Genomic DNA, 20938 nt, shown 5'->3' on the forward strand with positions numbered 1-20938 from the left:
AATTTAAATTAATTTTAAGTAAAACCTCTCTAAGAACCAAGTTGGGCTGGACACATACTAAATGTGGCATACATATTTTCTTAAGTCAAAGAGCAAGCAAATTTATTTTTGTTTATTGTAAAGGATATTCAAACTCAGACCTTGTTCTATATTCATAAAACCTAGAACCACTTAACTTTTTATTGTCCTATCCCAAGACCATTTAATTTTCCATCTCATATTAATAAATTAGTCTTAGTGAGCTTTATCCCTGATGACCTTTCTCTATATTTTCTGCCCTTTATATTCCTATTTCCTAATTGTATTTTTTTTCCTTTATTGATTAAGGTATTACAAATGTTTCCTTATCCCTCCATTGTCCCCCCAAACCCCCAACCCATGCCCTAATTGCATTTTAAAATGTGTTTATTTTCACACAGTAGCTCCAGCTTCTTAGTGCATGCGATGTATGGATCTGATACTCTGTTAGCACCAAGTATACAAATGAGAGGAGACAGTCAAGGAAATGTAAGAAATTCACACTCTAATTGGCTAAATGAATACTTTGACAAATAATATTAATATAATGTGTTAAATATAGTAATAAAGGCATGAATAAAGTGCTAAGGAATCGTGGAGGAGGGAGCACAACCTTTTAAATTTTGTTGAAGTCCAAGTTATCCTTTTTTTCCTTTGTTGCTTGTGCTTTTGGTGTTATCTCTAAAAAGCCATTGCCTCATCTAAGGCATGAAGATTTGTGCCCATGTTTTCTCTAAGAGTTTTATAATTTAGCCCTTACGTTTAGGTCTTTGATCCATTTGAGTTAAATTTGTGGTGTGAGGTAGGGTCCAACTTCATTCTTTTGCCTGGGCTATCCAGTTGTCCCAACACTACTTGTTGAAAAGACTGTTCTTTCCCCTTTAAATTTTCCTAGCATTCTTGTGGTCACCTTTTTGTTGAATTGTCCTGACTTCCACTGTGCCACATTCATCTTGGTTTGCCTCCTGCCTCTCAGGCTGTTTACTCCTAGCATTCTTTGAAGGCACTTTACTAGTACCTTCACCATACTCTAAATCAGGGGTCCTCAAACTTTTTAAACAGGGGGCCAGTTCCCTGGCCCTCAGACCGTTGGAGGGCCGGACTATAGTTTAAAAAAAAAAAAAACTATGAACAAATTCCTATGCACACTGCACATATCTTATTTTGAAGTAAAAAAACAAAATGGGAACAGATACAATATTTGTATTTGCATGTGGTCCGCGGGCCATAGTTTGAGGACCCCTGCTCTAAATGTTAAACTTCTTAAGAAAGGGTTTGCAAACCCTCTCCCTTCTCTCTTTAGCATAGCTCACTAGGTGACCTTATCCATTCTCATTCTCTCTCTGTCACTAACTTACAAATTTTATTTCCATCCCACACTTCTCTGCAGAGCTTCATATAGGAATATTTATTTGTCATATTAACATCATTTGGTTGTATCACAGTCAACTTAAGCATAACGTTATCCAAAATGAAATACTTTATTCTTACATCTGCTCACTCTCCAAGGAAATTTGTTTTTCTGCCAGCATTTTCTCTCTTGTATACCCCTTGCTCAGATCAGAAGATTGGGATTCACTTACTATTCTTTTTCCCCTCGTCTCCCATATTCAGCCCACCAATATGTATCTTAAGTATTTCTACTTTCCTCATCTCCACTGACATCATTCTAGTATAGGCCACCATTCTCCTCCCCCCTTCTCTCTTCTAGTATATGTATGTACATATGTACGTATATGTATGTATATGTATGTATATGTACATATATATATGTCTATGTATATGTATATATGTGAATATGTGTATATATCAAAATATACATACATATATGTGTGTATATGTATATTTTTTTTAAATAGAGAGGAAGAACGAAAGAGAAAGAAACATTGATGTGAGAGCAAAACATTGATTGGTTGCCTCCTACATGCCCCCTACCAGGGACCAAGCCCACAACCTGGGCATGTGCCCTGACTGGAAACCGAATTAGCAGCCTTTTGGTGCACAGGACGACTCCCATCCAACTGAGCCACACTGGCCAGGGTGGCCACCATTATCTCTTATTTGAATTACTGCAGTAGCTTTAACTGTTTTTTCTGGTTTCTTCTCCCAAAGTGTTTCAAACCTGGATATCTCACTGAGTCTCTTTCTATAACTGAACTTTATGTTTCACACCAGCAACGCTGTTTTCACCCATGGTTTTTACATGAGTCCAGTATCATCACCTTGATGGGTTTTCTCCAGGAACAGTGTATCATTTGCTTTGCATGGCCAGCATCACATAATCCTCCACCATGTTATTGTTATACCCTGATCTCCTGTGTTAGCATTATTGGAAATGCACAGCTTCTTTATTAATATCACAGTTCATTGTTATTTAGAGGTTCCTTCCCTCAAAGATGTGGTCTAGTCTTTTCAGGTAGCCAGTTTCGAAGGAAGAGAAAGCACTTCTCACTTTAGAATGCATCACTGCCACTCCTTCTAGTCAGTCCTTTCTAGAACCGTTTGTACTCTTTCTGAAACTCCTTGGTTTACTGATAGTGTATTTATCCATTGCTTCTCACACAGATATAAACAGATCACACTTTTATATATAGGTACATATTGAGAAAAAAGAAAATACTCAAATATTTTATTGCTTTTTACTTCTTAAAATCAATAAAATACTCTTTAATTCTTAAAATTAATATAATAAAGCAATAAAATAAAACAATTGTAATCCCTCTTATGTATTTTGACTTTATTTTGTACTAAATATTTTATATTAAGTCATCATTAATAAGTTATGGCTTTTACAAAGTTATATATAATTACTATAATTAAAAAATTATATATTATGCATTATGTTATAATGTATTATTATGTGGTTGTACATTATAATAGTTATAATTATTATCATTGCTTTAGTTATTTTATTACTCTTGATGTTCTAAATATCACAACTTGTCCAGTAGGACCTGCTTTAAACTGGCTTCTTTTTGCTTTTAGCACTATCCCTACCATCTTTGGAGGTATCCTTATTATTGTCTGGCAATAATAAGGTATTTCAGGCCTGAGTTTTCCTTGCCCCAAGGCATGGAAACTGCCACTTTCCAAAGAACTTTGCTTTCTTCTAAGTGCTGAGTTTGCATTTGAGTACTAATGTTGCAAAAACTCGGTTTTAAGTGCTATCACCAATGTTTGGATACCCTTAGGGACAACTAGGCACTATTCCTCGTTAAGGTTTTTATTTACACTGAATGTATTTACTATATGCTGTACTCTACCTACAGTAAGAAACTGATAAAGCTTGAACAATTTTCTAAAATGTGTCAAGAAACAATGAGGCGGTAGATTGAGATTGGAGTCTGTGGGGGGTGGAGGTGAGCACCTTGGTAACTAGGTCAAGAAGGATCTTCTTTAGTTAGTGTTGTTGTGTAATGAGAAGGCCACCGAAGGGTTGAGACAAGGACATGATGAAGTCAGGAGAATAGAAAGAGGATGATATATGAGAGAATGGGGCCAGTGGCGGGAAAACCACCAGGCTGCTGTGGTGGCCCAGTAAGGCCTGGCAGGCAGTAGAAAGAGAGCTGAAGGCCGATGGGAAAGCCCATGCTGACATAAATGCTCTGGGCTATATGAACACCTGGCTGTGGGATATGATGGAGATGTTACAGTTAAAGGTGAACTGAGCATAGGACACTAGGTGGACAGAAGGGTCATAGGCTAACATAGAAAATTCAGGCCGAAACCAGTTTGGCTCAGTGGATAGAGCGTCGGCCTGTGGACTGAAAGGTCCTAGGTTCGATTCCAGTCAAGGGCATGTACCTGGGTTGCGGGGACATCCCCAGTGGGAGATGTGCAGGAGGCAGCTGATCGATGTTTCTCTCTCATCGATGTTTCTAACTCTCTATCTCTCTCCCTTCCTCTCTATACAAAATCAATAAAATATATTAAAAGAAAAAAAAGAAAATTCACGAAGAGGTCAGATGAAGGGTGGGAGGGAAACAATGGGTTAATATTAAGGTAAAACTTGAGAAGCAGACAAGTATAGACAGCGTTTATTCTACAATAAATGTGCAGAATGAATCATATAGTACTAATAACACAGTATGTATTGAGCTCATACTGCATTACTAACATTATGCTAAGTATATATTTCATTCAATTCTCACAAAAGGTCTAAGAAAAATAGGTACTGTTTTTATCACCATTGTTTCAGTGAAAACAAAGGCCCATGGAGATAATTTATCTGAGATCAAATAGCTAGTATTTGGCAGAGACAGACCCAAACCGAGACCTTTCTGACATCATACCCCTAACCAAGAAAGGAATGAAACTGACCAGGAGTTATCAAAGTGATGGTGGGAATCAAGAAAATAGTGTGTTATGGATGCCCAGGGACAGAGCAGTTTTTAAAAAGGAGTGGTCAGTCCACATGTGGTCCAGTGGCCAAGTGGAGGAAACTTAAAATAGGCAATGGACTTGATAGGCCAGTGGTGAGGTTGGGAGGCAGTGTTAGTAGACTGGAGTGGAAGCCACTTCACTGAAAGTTCAAAGTGGCTGGGGGGTATGAGAGGTCACAATAAGAGCAGACTCTGCCTTCAAGAGTGTTATGGTGAATGAGAGTGGGGAAAGAGATGAGCTAAAATGGAAAGCTTAACAGAAAGACTCTTTAGTGCCAGAAAACTGAAGTTTATCTCTTTTAGTAATGGCTAAAGTTAAGTGACTACTGTGTGTCAGGCACTGTTCTAAGTTCCCTACTTATATATGACCTCATTTATTCCTCACAGCAATCTTATGAGGTAGGGACCAGGGGTGGGCAAACTTTTTGACTCGAGGGCCACAATGGGTTCTTAAACTGGACCGGAGGGCTGGAACAAAAGCATGGATGGAGTGTTTGTGTGAACTAATACATGTTAACACTGCTGCTGGTGAAGGAGCGGAGGGGAGAGCAAGAGAACCCTCGCTCTTTTGGCTCCGCAGGCCGGATAGAACAGCCAAACGGGCTGTATCCGGCCCGCAGGCCGTAGTTTGCCCACGGCTGGACTAGACCAACCCCCAGGACAGGTGAGGAAACAGACTGATGCACAGAGGGGTCAGCTATTGGTTCAAGGTCACCCGGCTAGTAAGTAGCAGGCTCCACATGTTCAATCAGTTTTGATTGGTAGCATTGTTGAGGGTTTTTAAATTGTATATATCAGGACTTGAAATTGTGGTTATTAAAGTAAAAGTCACTAGCTTCCAACCACATTGAAAACAGAGAACCGCAGATCATGGGCAGTTTGTCACCAGACATCCGAAGAGAGGAAACAAAATCCATTTTAGCAAGTTTAGAGCCATTCGAGGTGTTTAACCTCAGAACAAGGGTTTCCTCTTTCAAGTTGCCCTTAAGCTATCCTTCTCAGAGCCTGTATCCTCTGAACAAAACAGAACAAAAAGAAGTCTCCTTGGATTTATTCTGCTGATGACCCATACCTCTTATAAGAGCATGTTCATATGACCAAGTTTAAATGAATACTAAAGGACTGCTGAATTTCTCTACATATCCTGAGTTCAAGTGTTTAAAGGACATGAACAGAGTCCTACATGTTTGTCCCTTGCCATTGGAAATATTGGGGCCATGAATGGAGAAGAGTATGAACTCATAGGCTTCTGTAGGACAGGAGGGAGCCTGGGGCTTTCTCCTGTGTCCTTAGCTGTGGGTATGCCTATGACTGGAGAACAGGCTGAGGTTCCACTGAATTACCTTAACATCACCAGCAGAATGAATAGTGGTCCATTCTTCTTCCTTTGGTAATGCCAGCAATAGATAACCCCAAGGTCTCTTTCAGACAGGCTTTTGAGTTTATGGGTTTACAAAGTACTCCTGAGCTCTGAGTCCATTTTCCTTTGCCATCCAGCTGCAGGCAACAAACAAGCTTTATGATCCCTGAAATTAGCCACCAACTTAAAACAAAAGATAATTCTCAAACTGCCATTTAACATGCTATATCTGTTCTGCTGCTTCTATAAAGCAAGCCTTTTTAATGTAATTACATGACTTGTCCATCTATTACTAAATTGATGAGGACAGCCTGGATTTATTTAGTTTTCTTCCTTTAACTTAGAAGTCAGTATGGTTTATTGTAGCATTTCTCAAAACAGATTTTATTTACAAGAACCTTGTAAATAAATATGTCGAGAAATTCTGCTAACAGATCTCTCATGCTCCTACCCCTACCTTCTTTTGATTAACAACTTATATTAGCATATTAAAGGTTTTGCAAAGTTCTGCAATAAAGAAGCCAAATAAATTGGTATTTTTGCAAAGTCATTTTACAATAGGATTGTGTTGTTGTTGTTTTTTTTAATATATTTTATTGATTTTTTTTTAACAGAGAGGAAGGGAGAGAGATAGAGAGTTAGAAACATCGATGAGGGAGAAACATCGACCAGCTGCCTCCTGCACATCTCCCACTGGGGATGTGCCCGCAACCCAGGTACATGCCCTTGACCGGAATCGAACCCGGGACCCCTCAGTCCGCAAGCCGACGCTCCATCCACTGAGCCAAACCGGTTTCGGCAGGATTGTGTTTTTTATGTAGGACTTTTTAAAGCCACACAACCACTTTGGGAAATGCTGACATAGTCCTTAACAGCTTTGGGGGCAACTCTGAGCTTCTATGTGTTTGAGTTTTTTAGACTCCACATATAAGTGAGATCATGTAGGGTTTTTTTTTCTTCTCATGTGTGATTACCACAGGCAGGGATGTGGGGATATGGACAGATGTTGGTCCAAGGGTACATAGCTGAAGTTATGTAAAATGAGTAAGTCTAGAGATGTAATGCATAGCATGATGACTATAGTTAATAATACTATATTGAACACTGGAAATTTGCTAAAAGAATAGATTTCAGGTCCTCTCGACACATGAGAGAAAGAAAGAAAGAAAGAAAGAAAGAAAGAAAGAAAGAAAGAAAGGCAGAAAGGAAGAAAGATAGAAAGAGGTAACCATGAGGAGGTGGATATGTAATTAGCTTGATTGTAGCAATCATTTTACTAAATAGTATATGTACATCAAATCATCATGTCGTAAACCTTAAATATATACAATTATTTTTAAAATAACAAAATGTGCCTGGTCGTTGTGGCTAAGCAGATAGAGCATGGGTCGTCACACCGAATGGTTGAGGGTTCAATTCCTGGTCAAGGGTACATACCTGAGTTGCAGGATTGATCCCCAGCCCTAGTCAGGGTGCATGCAGGAGGCAACCAATTGATGTGTCACACATCAATGTCAATCAATCTCTCTCTATATATATATATCTCTCTCTCCCTCTATTCTCTCTCCATCCCTCCTTTCCACTCTCTATGAAAAGCAATGGAAAAAATATACTTGGATGAGGATTAAAAAAAAACCCAATATGCTTTTTTTAGGGTCAGGATATGGGTGATCTTGGTTGAGCTACTTCAGCTCCCTGAGCACTTTTATCCTGAATTGTAGAGTAGTGTGAGAATATATTCCTTTGAGGATTTGACAACTTAGCATAGCCCCTGAACAGAGTAGACAGTGAAAACTAGCTTTTTTTGTGAATGACTGATACTCACACTGCACCTGTGCCTAACATGCGGTAACAACTAACTCTTCCTTTTAGAAAGGCTTACTATAACCTGAGCATGTAACAGAACTTACTGATCAGTCAGTACAAAAGCAGAAACGAAGTTCTACCTTTTGAAAGAATCTCCATCTTACAAGGGAGTCCTAGAGGTTGTCCAACACTGAAGTGCAGCAGTGTGATTTGTATTGATTAGGCAGTGTAATGGTGAAAGAGCTTGGCAGTTTACCCATGCTCACAATTAATGGAGTTAAGAACCAATGAGTTTCACCCTAGTCAGTGTGGTTCAGTGGTTAGAGTGTCAGCCTGTGCATTGAAGGGTCACGGGTTCAATTCCCAGCCAAGGGCATGTGCCTGGGTTACAGGTTTTATCCCAGGCCCCTGTAGGGGGACATGCAAGAGGCAATCAATTGATCTCTCTCTCTCTCTCTCTCTCTCTCTCTCTCTCTCTCTCTCTCTCTCTCTTTCTCTCCCTCCTTCCCTTCCACTCTCTAAAAATCAATGGAAAAAATATCTCTGCATGAGGATTAACAAAAAATACAACAAAGGAACCAACGTGTTTCACTAGATAGGCCTTTGCATTCAATCACTCTGTAGAAGTGAAAGCTAATGTCATCATTATTATTTCAATTATTAATCTGTAAAATGTTTAGTGCAAGTCACAGTACTAAGCAGAACCTCATTAGAATCATTATGATTACCATGCCACTGAATTACTACCCATGGGGCAGAGGTAGGAGCTCATCTCCGAGCAGAATAGTGTGTGAGTGGTTCAGAGTGACTTTAGCACTGAGAAGGCCCACGGTCAGGGAATCAGGTTTCCATGAGACTTCTCTTTTGCTAATATGTCCTCTAGTAGTAGAGACACTGAGCAATGAAAATTGGAAGCAAAAAACAGAAAGGAAAATATTGGTTGAATCCCACAGTTTGCATCCAGTACAATTAATTTCAATATCATGAATACTGGCCTGGTAAGTGTACCTTATGTCTGGCCACAAATGGTTTTGCTATGAAAATTAATACAATAGATGAGAACAGAACAGGGACTATTTAATCTACTCAAAAATAAATTATTATTCAATACTTTGGGTATATATGGGAGTTACTAGTGTTTCTGATCTATTAACAGATTTAATATTATAGATCTCCATGCCAATTTTTGAGTTTATTGTTGTAGAACCCAAATCTACTTTATATACATACTTTTTTTTCCATAATTGGTTTTCCTCTAAATTGGTTTGGATAAATGGGACTTATTGAACAGGTATTCTTAATTGGTTAATTGATTGTGGGATAGAAGTAGTCCAAGCAAAACGATTGACAGATTTCATTTTAAAAGAGTGCTCTGAGGTGACCATTTTCACTCAGCACTGAGTGTAAATTGGCATGTATCTGTCAATCATTTATTTTTATATGATTTTTCCACTATCTTTTCCCCAAAAAGGATGAGTATTTTGCATTTCTAATATCTATATATGTATTTGATACAGGAGTAGCTGCGGAAATTCTGTTAAGTTGCCTCTTTACTATAGAATTAGCAATTTTGAATACCAAGATGCAATCTGAAGTCTCGGACAATCAACAGAAATTATGTTGATATTTGTGCTATTATAATGGCTATTAGAGTATTTTGTGTGCTTTTTAAGATGTCTCCTCCCCTTGCCCTAGCCAGTTTGGCTCAGTGGATAGAGCATAAGCCCTCGATTGAAGGGTCTTGGGTTCTATTCTTGTCAAGGGCACATACCTCAGTTGCAGGCTTGATCCCCGGCCCTGGTTGGGGCACATGTGGGAGGCAACCAATTAGTGTTTCTCACATCAATGTTTCTCTCGCTCTCTGTATTTCCCCCCTCCCTTTCACTCTCTCTCTCTCTCAAAAAAAAAAAAAAGGAAGCATATTCTTGGGTGAGGATTAACAACAACAACAAAAAAGTTTCCTCCTCTTTTTTCTCTTCTACTGTTACTTTTTAATTGTGATTTTAAACAGTAACAATACATTGTTAAAGCTTTATCTCAAGTTGCTCTCTCAAAATCTTCTAAATCATTAAACAGAAAGATGCCAAATATATTTTTTAAAAGCACATATTGAGTGATACTGATGTGAATGCAACATCAATGAAGTAAGAATAGTGTCCGCTGAACTCTTTGGAGGCTATAATTCAAAAGGCAGTTGACTTTATTTTCTATGCTTGAATGAACAAATTTCGGTATTAATATGCTTTGTTTCTATTTCAAGAGAATTACTGCTCTGTCTGCCTTGGAAGGCTGTTTTAGTTTCAGATTAACTCAGCACAATACGATGAGCCCCAACTTTTGAGTCAGGCATCCTATGTGCAAAGCATACTCATTGATTTAATGAGTATGTGTTCAGCTCCATGTCTAAGCAACACCCTGAGCTACACACAGCAGGTATACAAGATATCTAAGAAATGCCTTCTGCGAGCCTAAAGACACTTAGCCCTGAGATAAGATGGCAAAGAGGGAGACATTCAATGGAATGGGGTGTATTGTGCCATTTCCAAAGTTCCTCCAAAGCAGATGTGGTTTTTGGGAGGTGGAGGGACAAGTGTCCATTGAGCACCTACAGGTACTTTGTATACATCTTCATCTTCATTTCCACATCAGCCACATGAGATGGGTGGCATGCTGTTCATATCACAGATGAGAACATTAAAGATCAGGAAGGTAAATCACTCCCTCAAAGTCTTTCTGCCAACTATGTCAACGTAACAGTGCCTAGCACATAGTATGCACTCCAATGAATAGTTCTGAATGTTGAACCAGTCTTTCATGGAAGCAATCTTCCACATCCACCATGAGCCTCAAAAATGTGCATGTCCTTTTAATCAGCAGTTTTATTTCTAGGAATTATCAGAGATGTGGGCAGAGGTGTGTGTGTGTGTGTGTGTGTGTGTGTGTGTGTGTGTGTGTGTGAATGCAAGAAGGTAACCGCAGCCTCATTTGAAAAAGACTTTTGGAAACATAACGAATATCTAAAAGAGTAATCTATAATAATAAAAACGTAATATGCTAATTAGACTAGACCTCCTTCTGGGTGAAGCCGGGGCTGCAAGGGAGCCCGGGTCCCGAGTGCCAGAGGGAAGCTGGTGCCGGCAGCTGGGGGCAGGAAGGCCTAATCTTGCACAAATTTTGTGCGTCGGGCTTCTAGTAGTTGAATAAATTATAGTAATGTAATGCAGCTATTATAAACAGTATTTTCAAACAATTTTCACAACATAGGAAAGTACCCACAACAGGATATACATAACTAAATATATAGAGTATGGATTCAGAAAAGCATATACAGAAAAATACTACAATAAAATGTACCATAAATATAATTTATGGTCATCTCTAAGCAATTGAATATGATATAATTTTATTGCCTTTCTGTAATAATGTGTATTCTAAATTTTCTACAGTAAGATTTTTTAACTTATAATAAGGACAGGATGTTTTATTTCATATTATGACTTTTAGAAGTGCATTAGGAATTACTACACTAGTCTTATTGCATATAGTTAATACAGACTGTGTCATTAATCTCATTACAAGGAAATTCCCATGGAGAGTTAGTTCACAAGATGCTATTTGTTTACTGTGTGATTCCTGGCACATTGTTAAATCTCTCTCTCTATGTTGCTGCCCCCAACTGTAAAAATAGGATTTTAAAAATGATGATATGCCCATCACATTAGGTTGTTATGAGGAGCATATTTTATTAAATGTCTAGAAATAATAAGATTCAGGCAACTGTAATTTTTGCATTGGATGTATTTATTAAGCTATTTAACTTCTATTATTTTTATACTTTACAGTTGTTTATTTTAAGACTAATAACAACAATATCTTATAAACTTCCTCTTTACTTTTGCTATAGCAAAAACATTTCCTTCTTTGCATTTTGCTGTTGACCTAATTCATTAAATTCCTGGCACAATCTCTAAAGGAGATATAGTAAACTTCATTAGACATAGACTAAACCCTTAGCCATTTGTCAAATTTAGAATTTCAGGTCCTAGTTAGATCATATGACAGCATCAGTTATGTATCCAACTCTCTGCTAAGGCATGAAGAAATCATAAGAGGGATGATATATACTGGTACTTGCTGCCTCTCAGTCAACCAACATTTATTAAGTGTCTACTGTGTGCCATGGATTGGGAATCAGAAGTGAGAAAGACAGAGTTTCTGCCCTCAAGGAGCTCACCCTAGATATCCAACAATTACATGCAGAAAAATAAATATACCATTTCAAATAGATACACGATGATGTGCGTGCTGGGGGCAGCAAGGGTAGGGTGGGCTAGACATGTTGAGGTTTCCTAGAAAAGAGGTCTGGAGTGTATTGCAGTATTTAGCGGTAAGTGGGAGGGCTAAGATGAGAAGCAGAGTTCCAGACAGAGGTAGCAGGAAGTACAAAGGCATATAGGTAAAAGAAACATGACACATTTGTGAAAATTTTGGCGAGGTGTGGGATTAGAAAATGCTAGGTAGAAGGGAAAATGGATGGGGTTCTAAGAGATGACCTGAGAGAGAGAAGCAGAGTACAAGTCTCACTTTTATCTCGAAGTAGTGGGGAGGTAGTGACAGACTTGCCTTTTTAAAAAAATTTTCAAGTTAAATTTATTGGTGTAACATTGGTTAATAACATTATATAAACTTCAGGTGTACCACTTTATAATATGACATCTGTATACTCTATTGTGTGCTCACCTCTGTCACCAAATGATCCCCTTTATCCTCTTTATTCTCCCTACCCCCTTTTCCTCTGGTAACTACCATTCTGTTGTTTGTATCTATGAGTTCGTTTGTCTTCTTTGTTTGTTCATTTGTTGCTTTATATCCCACAGTGACTGAAACCATACAGTTCTTACACATTTCCATCTGACTAATTTGATTTAACATGATACTCTCAAGATCCATCCATGTTGTTGCCAATGTCTCAAATTCCATCATTTTTGTACCTGGGTAGTATTCCATTGCACATATGCACATACTTTTTATCCATTCATCTGTCAGAAGACACTTAGGACACAAGGGGCACAAGACATGTTTTCATGTGTTGACTATGGTGAATAATGCTGCAAACAATATAGGGACACATGTATCTTTATGAATAAGTATTTTGAAAAAGTTTGGCTAGAAATTTTTGAGAAGAGGGATTGCTGGGTAATATGATAATGGCATTTTTTTCACAGAAATAGAACCAAAAAATGCATTAATTTTGTATAGAACCTCAAAAGACCCTGAATAGCCAAAGAAATTCTGAGGTTGAGGGGTAGGAGGGCAAGCAAACCCCAAAGTCACAGGAATCACACTTCCTGACTTGAAACTATAGTACAAAGATACAATAATAAAAACACTAGGTATTGGCAGGAAAAATTACAGAGACCAATGAAACAGAATTGACAGAGCAGAAATAAACCCACACATATATGGGCAACTAATTTTCAACAAAGGAACCAAAAGCATTATGGTAAAAGCAAAGGCTCTTTATTAAATGGTGCTGAGAAAACTGGAAAGCCACATGCAAAAGAATGAAACTAGACTGCTATCTGACACCATATACAAAAATTAATTCAAATGGATTAGGACTTGAATATAAGACTTCAAACAATAAAAACATAGAAGAAAACATAGGTGTTAAACTTATGGACCTTGGTCTCAGAGAGATGATTGTGAACTTGACTTCAAAGAAAGGGGAAATAGAAGCAAAAATAAATGAATGCCACTACGTCAAACTAAAAAGCTTCTGTACAGCATATATATAATCAATAACAAAAAAGGTAACAAACTGAATGAGAGGAGATATTTACAAATGATGCCTCTGATAAAGGGCTAATCTCCTAAATATATAGAAAACTTATACAACTCAACAAACAGAAAAAGAAACAATCTGATTAAGAAGTGAGTACAGGACCCAAATAGACACTTTTCCAACACCGACACACAGATGGATAACATATATGTGAAAAAATACTCAGCGTCACTAATTATAAGAACAATACAAATCAAACCCACAATGAGATGCCATCTCACACCTGTGAGAATGGCTATTATAAATAAGATAAAAAATAATGAGTATTGGAGAAGATGTGGAGAAAAAGGAGCCCTCCCACACTGCTAGTGGGAATGTACTAGTAAATTGGTGCAGTCACTATAGAAAACAGACTTGCCTTTTTAAAAGTGTACTATAAAAGTGTGGAAGACCAACCAGAAAGGTGTAAGGACAGTCAGACAAAAGGCTGTCTCTATAACTCTGAACAAGAGAGGAATTGGATCAATACGAAAAAATGTGAATGGTAGAGAGCAGAGAGCTGTGTAGGAGGTGACCTTTAGTTGTATGGGGTGAAAATGAGGGAGGAATCTAGACTTGACTCCCAGACTTCTGAATTGAGGAGCTGGGCAGATAATGAGGTTATTCACTGAGGAGAAGAGCCCAAAAGAAAAGCAAGTGTGAAGGGAAGGGTAACAGGGTCATATTTAGACATACTGATTTCAAGATGAGTGTGGGCCACTCACCTGGAGTTGTCCAGTAAGAAAACATACTAAGGATCCGGAGCTCAGCGCACAGTCTAGCTAAGGGTAAAAGTTTGGCCATTGAAGCCATGAACTGGGTAAAATTGTCCCAGAGAGAGTCTGTAGAGTGCATCAGAGAAGATGGCCAATGACAGAATCCTTGAATTACAGCATTAGCAAGAAGATTTCAGAGAGAAGAAAGTAAACAAGCAGGAGACCCAAATCAAGAGAAGAAAATTCAAGAACTAGGGAATGGTCAATAGAGTCGAGTGGTGTCCTCAGGGGATTTATACTCCAGCTTGGAAATCAGTGCATCTACAGGTGAGAAAATGAGGTGGAAGAGTCACCCAGGATTGTATTTGATAAAGCACACCAGAAGGATATGGACAGTTCTCCCAGAGTTGAGGGAAAGGAAAGAATGGATTGTCCTGAAGCTTGATAAAGGTGATAAGACTTCACTGGGTCTGAAATGTGGATGGAATTGAAACCAAGAGAAGTCATTTCAACTTAGGCAACAAGATTTGTTCAAATCCATCCTCATGCCCCAAAAATAGATTTTTCTACTAATAGTAGTCAACAGTGTCATCTTTGAATAGTGGAGACAGATTTGGTTCCCTCTTTTAGTTATAACATTTGGAATATTGGTTAAATCATCTATATAATAAAAGGCTAATGTGCAAATCCACTGAACAGTGGAATGACTGGTCATTATGACACGCACTGACCACCAGGGGGCAGATGCTCAATGCAGGAACTGCTCCCTGGTGGTCAGTATGCCCCCACAGAAGGAGTACAGCTCAGCCAGAAGCCAGGCTCATGGCTAGCAAGCACAGCTGCAGTGGCGGAAGCCTCTCGCCTCCGCAGCAGCACTAAGGATGTCCAACTGCCAGCTTAGGCTCACGGGGAGTGGGCCTAAGCTGTCCATCAGACATCCTCCGAGGGCTCAAGGACTGCAAGAGGGTGCAGGCCAGGCTCAGGGACCCCCATGTGCATTAATTTTGTGCACTGGGCCTCTAGTCCTATCTAATAAAGATGGAATATGCTAATTGACCCTCATGCCATCGCAAAGATAGTGGCACCCACAGCCAATAAGGAGGGAATATGCTAATTGATTGCCCGACGTCAAAGATGGTGGTGCCCACAGCCAATAAGGAAGGAATATGCTAATTGCTGCCACACCCTCAAGGATGGCAGCACTCACAGCCACAAGATGGTGGCGCCCAGTCCTCTCAACCTCACCAGGGCAACAGGCACGTGGCAAGGCCGGGCCTGCCCCAAGGTGGGCCCAGCTGCTCCGTGTGCCTGCCTCCAAAGACCCCCAGCCCCCTCAGCCTGCCAGTCACCCAGGGCTGGCCTGAAGCACAGGCAAGCCTCGGATGTTGGCTGCCCAGCCACCCAGGGCCACCCAAGGCTCAGGTAACCAGGGCCAGCTGAGGCTTGTGCTGCCGGCAGTGGCAGCAGCAGAGGTGTGATGGGGCATTGCCTTCCCCTGACTGCCAGGTCGCCTCCTGCCCCTGAGGGTTCCTGGACTGTGAGAGGGGGCAGGCTGGGCTGAGGGACCCCCGCTCCAGTGCATGAATTTTCATGCACCGGGCCTCTAGTATCATATAAAATAGGATGTAGTGTCACCTGACATCATGTGAAAAATTAACTTTATGGAAGTCATGACAAGAAAGCAGCATGGCATATGCATGGCAGGATCATTTCAGAAACACAGATATATCTGAACTTTGAGAATATCATGAGGGTCAATTCCACTGGGAAAAGACAAGTCCTGGTTATAAACCATCTTCATTTTGTGAAAGCTACTTATAAAATCCCTTTACTTTAGTGCAGCTATTCCTAGCTGTGAAGTTGCAGATCCTTAGCCCCATTTTTTCCCCTAGCCTCTGGTGACTAAACTGTGGGTAGGTGGAAAGAAGCAGGAAAAAGGGGAGATTTTCTTTGCCCTCCCCGACTCCTCACCTTCCAGTCCCTTTCCATCTTCCTATTCCATCCCAATGCCCTCTTTCTTCTTGAGAACACTTGACTTGCAATGCCACACAGGCAATAACTCTTCATTTACCAAGAGGAATGCCTAGAGGGCAGAAACAGTCAGGCATTACCTGGGGAAATAACCTGTCAAAACCTCTCTTTGCTTATCTGCTTATAATTCTGGCATAGTAGATTGCTTCCCAGAACCAACACACTATCTGCAAAGAGGAAGGTACAGAATAAGGAAAAGTCATTGGAATACCAGGTTCTAGTGCTGGCTGTGTCCCTGGTGACATGATCTTGTACAAGCCACTTAACCTCAACTAGTCTCAGCCTTTTCAAGAGAATTTTTGGACAAATGAGAGGATATTTGCAAAAGAGTTTTATGATTGCAAAATGCTATTGAAATGTTAGACAGTGATGGTAGGCTGTCATCATAGTTATGAGTTAGATGTGAAAGAAAGGGGGACCAAGATTCCTTCTCCTAAATCTGTTCTGAAGACCTAGGCCTTCCATTCCAACCCTTGCATCCAACCAGATTACTCCAGAGCCTCTTCTCTCCTGGTCCCTGTTCATCTGTGCTGATTTATCTTGGCTCGTTGTAGTGCTTGATGCACTGAGTAATACTGTTACCCCCATTCTCCTTCCTTCAATGCTAGTGGAAGCCCTTGAAATCCACCTGAAAGAAGAAAAATGGTAAACAATTCATGAAGTGCTTCCTCTGGGCAAGGCACTTTCTTCTCCTGATCATTTTCTACAAACCACAGACTGTTCCCACAGAGGAGAAATTAGGAAGCCTTTGCAGCTGAGACAAGAGGAAATTACATTTCTATTAAAAGCTGTCTGTGGCTAGATGCATCCATCTCAGGTACAAAGTTAAATGATGTAATAAACTTATTCAAAGACATAAAGCTATTACACTAAATGCCATTAAATAGCTTCCACTTAATGTTAACAAAATGCAGCCATAAATTTCCTTCGGTTGTCATTTTGCAAGATGCTTGTTCTCAGTGTCTTATGCATCTGCCAGTTCTTCACTGTTGAGTTCTGTTTCTAAGTCCTGGCAAGTGCGGTGTCAGGGATGCCTAAGCCTTTGAAACATGATGACTTCCAACTTTCTCGGTATCATCTCTAGTGAATCTGGGAGTGCTAAGTTCACTAATTCACTGTTTTCTACCTCCAGGCTAAGTGCAGTGTTGAGGCTCCATATTTCATATACTAGAGATCAAAGGCAAGGAGACCCAACCAACAGAGTCACAGCTCAGAATTCAAGGTTGGGAGGTGGCACATCTACTCCAGACTTTGAGGTTGATTCAGAGCTTCTTATGTGGAGCCATACATTTAGAATGAAGGTTAAAATGGAAGGAGAGAATTGAAAGGAATACAGAGCATTATATCTGGAAAAGTTCTGTGCCCCCACTTTTCCTGTGGTTGTTCACCTAATCCCCAAGGGGAAAGGTGCATAAGATCCAGACGTGTCTCATTAAACTGGCCTAATTCCCTGAACTTATCATGATTCCCATTTCCCATGCAAGCCAAGTCCTAAATCCAGGAGGACCCAGTCCTTTTATGCTTCCATAAACAGAATGCCAGGAGAGTGGGAATGAGTGGTGTGTTGGTGATGGGGATGTGAGAGAAGCTCTCAGCATTTGCCCAGGTCCTACAGCCAACAGGTATTTTTCCTGCCAGTGATTCAGTGAGACCCAATCAGAAGAAATGTTGACTTGGTCTTTGTATAGTGTGGCCTGCCGTGCTCTTACAGGCTGCTCACCCCTGGCAGGGGTCTGTCACTGTGGTCCAGCCGAGCCAGTTTCTGATGCTCTTGCTGTCCTTCTTCAGGAAACAGCATCCTCCATTCAGCGGCTGATAGCGTGTCCAGTGCCGTGCAGAAAGCGAGCCAGGCCTTGAACGAGCGTGGGGAGCGCTTAGGCCGAGCAGAGGAGAAGACCGAGGACTTGAAGAACAGCGCCCAGCAGTTTGCAGAAACTGCACACAAGGTGGGTCCTGCAGATGGCAGAGGCCTCAGCTCTGGGCTGTCAGAGAGCTTTGGTGCTCAGAAACTTGTTTTCCCTATGTCCCCCATGAGGGCAGATACTAAATCAAGCCTTTTTCCCTCCCTATACAATTTCCATCTGCTACTTGGTAAGTACCAGAGTCCTGAAAGATTCCTCCTGTCCCTGTTTGTTTGGGTATCTCCTTTCTGATTTAGAGATCTTTCTGACATCTTTATCCCTATCGCTGACCTTGGACCTTAGAGAAGTGTGGACCATCTTTAATTCCTGCCCAGAAGTTCAGGGCTCAAGTCTCAAGGAACAGTGTGGGGAGGGAGGAAGAGCTCAGGTCCCAGAACACTCCTCCTCCCTTGGCCTGGGCTGGAAGAGCACTTAGGGCTGCTTGTGCTTACTTTTCCTTGCTGTCTCTTTCCGGTCATGAGCTCAGCATCCTGTGTTCTTATCTTTTTACCGTATGAAATCAAGCTGTCGTCCCAGGGCACGGTGCTCTCAGGGCCGGCCTCCCTCTGCAAGGGGCTGTGGACCTCTAAGGCCGACCTGACCAGCCCAGAGCTGCCTGCAAGGTTCCCTCCTGCCTCTGAACCCAAAGAAAAGCATTTCCCAGTGACTGTGACCGTGGGTACACACACCCACATTCACACACTCACTAAGAATGTGCCTTTTGGAGGGGAAGGGGGAGTTTTTATTGGCAGCTAGCTATCTAAGGCAGTCACAAACCAAAGGAAAGAGTCCCTGTTGGTCAGACGATAAAGAGGATTGATTTATTGCTCTTCTTGTGTTTAAAATCAGAGCAGTTCTTTTCTGGCTAGCGATTTGAATCTAGGTTGCCAGAAACAACTTCTGTTGATAACTGTTAGCATCTCAGACCCATGATCTGGCCTTACACATATGCTTTTCAGGTGACCTTGTTGGGGAATGTGGGGGTTGATTTGCTTCAACAGAAAACCCCACTTTTGCTGAGGAAACAAGAATAGACAACCTGAAAAATAACAAGAAAAATCTCTCCAGCTGAGCTCAGGCATGGGGCTCAGGCTGGGACCAGACTGTGTATCTAATTCCAAATGGATGCTTCCTGCCTGCCCTTCCTGCAGCCCCTTTGCACAGACCTATTTCATTGTGTCATCAACTTTCTATCATGTCAGGGTCTTACTGAACAGCTGTCTTGGGGGCCCCTTTGGGGTTCCCTGGAGGAGATTTGGGCAGATCTGTTTGAAAATGCAGGCCAGCGCCTCGGCTTGCTGTGGCTGTCACAGAGGGAGCGAGCTCAGATTTATGGTTCGCTTGTCCCTTGATCCCTTCTCTAGCCTTCATAATACAGAAATAATGAGCAGGAAATGCTAGGATTCCAGCCCCAGCTTCATTTATAGCAACAAAACTTTAGTGATTTAAATGAAAGGTGGACAGAGGAAGTCTGGAGAAATGGTTAAAGTGTTGATTTGGAGAAGAGAAGGCTAAAGGGAATAATTTGTAATTGTCTTCAAGTCTGAGAAGGGTGATAGTACAAGCGATTCTCTTTTATGTATGACCACACAGAATAGAGCATGTGATAGTGCACTGATAAAATTCTGCTAAAACAAGAACTTTGGCTAATGATTAAACCATGAACCAGGTTATCAAGGATGTCTGTGAAATTGCACTTCCTAAGGTGGAGGAGACAATACCTGGAGGTCATTGAAGTGGGCAACCCCCTCAGAAGAAATTATACAAACACTGGACTGGATAACATAAGCAGATGGCCGGAATTCTTGGCCCTGGTCACCCTGTTTCCCTGATATTTTGGCAAAATTTGTTAAGTAATTGGGAAGGCAGTATGTATGGCGTGGTGATTAACATCTTGTGTTTGATTTATCATCTCAGTAATTTACTCATCAGTGACCTTGAGCAAGTGCTTAATTTCTCTAAATTCCAGTTTCTTCATCAGTAAAACATGGCTAATTAATACTAATATCTATCTTATAGGTTACTGAGAGAACTGAATGAATTCCAAACTATAAATCTATTAACACAATACATGGCACATATAAATCTCAATTAATATCCTATATAATAAAAGGCTAATATACAAATTGTCCCCTCGACTAAGGGTTTGACCAGGAGTTTGACCAGGGGGCGGGGCTGGCTGGCCAACCGCCCGAGGCCCCTCTGATCGGGCCAGGCAAACCCCACCTATCCATGATTCGTGCACTGGGTCTCTATTTTGTTGTAATTATGTCCATAACAATGGTTTCTGCTGACCCTGCCCTATGTTGTTGCATAATGAGCGCTAATGGTGGGGAAGGGGGGGTGTAGGAATGGGCTTGAGGATCCTAACACAGGGATGGGAGGGGTTAGAGGGGAAGATGTTGTAACCTCCAATGGAGGGAGAGAGGGCCTCCTGCTACATGCTGATGCTTTCTAAACACAGAGCAGCCCTTGAAGCAGAATCCACCAGAAAAGAAACCGACTAGCCCACCAAAGGCAAAAGAGCCTCTAGCTTTAACCACTGGGAGGATCCGTGCCAGCCAGTGACATCCCCTCCTGTGGATGGTCTGAGGAGGAGAGGGATGGGCTGCTAGTGTTTGTCGAGGTAGTGTGAGGGAGACACTGTTGGGACCAAACTGGGATGTGTGCTTCTGAATCACCACCATTGGCAGTATTCCTAACAAGGAGACTGGCCTCTTTAGATAGGGTGTGGCTGTTTTCCTGGAGACTAGAGCTTTCTGATTTGAACCCACTGGTATCGGCTGACCATGAAGATGCCTTTCACTGGTCAGAACCCTCAGGCTGCCTGGTGAGGAGAGCGTTCAGAAGTGGAAGCCAGGCATTCCAGCCCCAGACACGTGTGGCTGTGCTGACTCAGG

General features: G+C 41.0%; 1 protein-coding gene across 1 annotated transcript in view; it reads left to right on the top strand.

The window, feature by feature from the left end:
* The window catches only part of STXBP6 (syntaxin binding protein 6), a 193342-nt gene that overhangs the window by 166456 nt on the left and 5948 nt on the right, over window positions 1–20938 (top strand). The window contains exon 4 of the mRNA XM_006759772.2: window positions 17926–18083. Within this exon, the coding sequence (XP_006759835.1) occupies window positions 17926–18083 (158 nt within the window). The remainder of the gene's footprint in view (window positions 1–17925; window positions 18084–20938) is intronic.

The sequence above is a fragment of the Myotis davidii genome, unplaced genomic scaffold (genome assembly GCF_000327345.1).
Source record: "Myotis davidii unplaced genomic scaffold, ASM32734v1 scaffold517, whole genome shotgun sequence".
NCBI classification, from domain to species: domain Eukaryota; kingdom Metazoa; phylum Chordata; class Mammalia; order Chiroptera; family Vespertilionidae; genus Myotis; species Myotis davidii.